General features: G+C 34.9%; 1 protein-coding gene across 1 annotated transcript; it reads right to left on the bottom strand.

Moving 5' to 3' along the window:
* Nucleotides 1-2: 2 nt before the first annotated feature.
* Nucleotides 3-3,344, bottom strand: pip4k2ca (phosphatidylinositol-5-phosphate 4-kinase, type II, gamma a; the record flags this gene model as incomplete). The annotated part of the gene is made up of 4 exons (XM_073822718.1): nucleotides 2,950-3,344; nucleotides 1,318-1,415; nucleotides 996-1,092; nucleotides 3-44 (listed from the first exon to the last, which is right to left on the bottom strand). Coding segments are annotated over exons 1-4 (399 nt in total), but the record flags the coding sequence as incomplete, so codon positions are not given.

Raw genomic sequence — 3,344 nt, 5'->3', positions numbered from 1 at the left:
CCCTGTCCATCGCCTCTCATGGGAGCACTGCGGGCCAAGGACACCTGACGGAAAACATCCATGCGTGCAAAAATTCAGATCAAATTTGGCAGTAATGTTATATTACATTACCAGTCAAAAGTTTTTGAACAGTACGATTTTTAATATTTTTTTAAAAAGTCTCTTCCGCTCACCGAGCCTACATTTATTTGATCGAAAGTACAGCAAAAACAGTCAAATGTTAAAATATTTTTACTATTTAAAATAATTGTATGAATGCATTTTAAAATGTAATTTATTCCTGTGATTTCAAAGCTTAATTCTTACTCCAGTCATTTTATATTCTGATTTGCTGCTCAAAAAGATTTATTATTATTATTATGTTGAAAACAGCCAAATACATTGTTTTCAGGATTCTTTGATGGATAGAGAGTAACAGTATTTATCTGAAATAGAAATATTTGTAACATTATAAATCACTTTTGATCAATTTAAAGCATCCTTGCTAAATAAAAGTATTCATTTCTATAATTTCTTTCACATTAAACTAAAATTATACTGACTGAAGCTTTTGAATGGTATAGTGTATGTTACAAAAGCTTTTTATTTCATAAAAATTTTATTTTCATAAACGCTGACCTTTCGATTAATCAAACAATCCTTAAAAAGATATTACTGTTTTAATAATAATAGATGTTTCTTGAACAGCAAATCAGCATATTAGAATGATTCTGAAGGATCATGTGACACTGAAGACTGGAGTAATGATCCTGAAGATTCAGGTTTGATCACAGGAATAAATTACATTTTGAAATATATTCAAATAGAAAGCATTTTTTTTTTTAAATAATAAAAATATATTTCACAATATAACTGCTTTTACTGTATTTTAGATCAAATAAATGCGGGCTTGGTGAGCAGAAGACACTTCTTTAAAAACATTTAAAATCTTACTGTTCAAAAACTTTGGACTGGTAATTAATATCGAAGACCAAAAAAAAGAAGACTTTTATCACCTGGTAGTCAAGATCTTCAATTCCAAATCGCTCTCTGAGGTTCCTGAAGACTTGTGGACAGTACTCCTTAAATTTAAAATGCCCTGGAAGATTCTCCCTGTAAGGTACAGAAGGATCCTTTCATATTAAACACTCATTTCACATTCGCCTGAAGGCATAATGCTGCTTTGGCTGCTCCAATTACACTTTTTCATGGTCATTACAAAAATTCATGTAACTGAGGGTAAACATGTAAGATCAAGTTCACATGCAGCTGCAGACACAGCGAACATGCAGTGCAATGAAAATGTGTGTAAAACAAGGATGTGCTCTTGATAAATACTTGTTGAAGAGATGGTTGTTCACTTTAATTTTGGTGTTGGCCTTGAAGTCGTCAGGGAGCAGCATGACGGGCACTGGAACTTGATTCAAATCATTTATCTGTGGAAAAAAACAGTGGGAAAACAACTTTAAGCATTTGAAATGAACTTTGCACTCCCAGATTTTCCATATCCTAACGCTGAATGACTCAATGCTTTTATACACCCTCTTCTAACACATGTCATCGCATGAAGATTTCCCAGCCTCCCAATTATGCAACAACCAAATTGTTCACATAACATAAACTCCCACTAAAGGTATTTAAATTCCTAAGATCCTCCAAACATCTTAAAGGAATGTGTACAGGATGTATTTCAGTCCTAATTAAAAACATTATATAAAAAAGACGAATTTAAGATATTATATCTGTAAAAATTACTTTCTCTGAAACGGCTAGTCATAATAAATCTGATTCATTTGCCAAACGTCTCTTTTGAACAATGTCAAAGAACCGTTCAAAACAATAACTCAGGGATTCGTTTAACTCATGATGTTAGTACATCATATAAGGTGATTCATTCCGGAGTTAAATATTATATAAAACGTTCAAAGACAGTAATATATGGATACACATATAAAACATTTTACTTTTGTACGTATTATAAGGTAATTAGCTCCCCAAGATCCACCAAAAGTCTTAAAGGAATGTTTACAGGATGTATTTCAGTCATATTTAAAAACATTATATAGAAACAAATTTAAGATATTATATCTGTAAAAATTACTAGTCATATGAAATCTGAAATTTACCTAACGGCTCTTTCAAACAAAGTCAAAGAACTATTCAAATATATACATACATACAGTATGCTTAAAAAGTTTTATTTTCGTACGTATTATAAGGTAATTAGCTCCCCAATGTCCTTCAAAAGTTTATATGGAATTCAAGATATTAAAACTGTAAAAAATCTCTCTAAAACAGTTAGTCATAATTGATTCATTTGCCAAACGGCTCTTTCGAACAATGTCAAAGAACCGTTCAAAACAATAACTCAGGGATTCGTTAACGTAACTCATGATGTTAGTACATCATCATAAGGTCTGCCATTCCAGATTTAAATATTAAATATATAGATACACGCATTTAAAACGTTTTATTTTCGTATATATTATATAGGTGATTATTTTAATTTCATGTGTCCCGTTTAAATTTGTTGCATAAGGATTTCAAATAATAAAAACAAAGTCGTTTAGAACCTATTCAATTAAACCAGACTAAACCAAAACAATGTGCAGAATCGGTTGAACTGCTAACATTTCAGTCTGACTCTTCATAAATCGATGAGGCTAGTGTTGTGAATCAATTGTATTTCAAAGATCCGACTCAAACGGACGATTCGTTCGCAAATCGGACATCGCTAGCAACAGTTGCAAATCCGCGGCGTGCAACGAAACAATGTATCCGGTTTGCCCCGTGACCTCATGTGGCAAAACCCGTATGAACAACAGCACACGCAAATTTGATAAATATTGTACATAATGTCTTTAAAGACCTCAAATCCGCAGTATACGCGGTTGCAGCTAACTGTTAGCTCATAAAATGGCAGTTGTGCTGTGTGATGTAGGAAGTTAAGTGAATCATATGCCAGCTTACCGAATGATTAACGCCCCACATGAACACGCTGAGCATCGGGTCGCTCGCCCGGAACACTTTCACCTTCTGCTGGACGAAATGTTTCTTTTTGGTCTTGGTTTTGGGGGCGAGCATGACCATCGGGCTGGAGGCGCTGCCGGTGTTACCGAGGGACGCCATCATCACGGTCACTCCCCTGGAACACAGCGGTCTATTTTCCTCTCGGATCCGCCTCCCCTCTGATCCTGCTCCGGTTTCTCTAACTGACAATCAAAGGTCGAAAACAACACAAGCGCTAAGCCGCGGGGGCCGTTTTTTTCTGCTGTGTTTGCAGGCCCAGATGGACCGATTCTTCATGGAAGTGAACAACACTAGGTTGCTGAAGTGTGGCAGTGATCCATATGCTCCTCCCACAA

This window comes from Garra rufa, chromosome 18 (genome assembly GCF_049309525.1).
Source record: "Garra rufa chromosome 18, GarRuf1.0, whole genome shotgun sequence".
Lineage (NCBI taxonomy): Eukaryota > Metazoa > Chordata > Actinopteri > Cypriniformes > Cyprinidae > Garra > Garra rufa.
The sequence above is the reverse complement of the archived record's forward strand: the minus strand, read 5'-3'. Positions and strand labels throughout refer to the sequence as shown.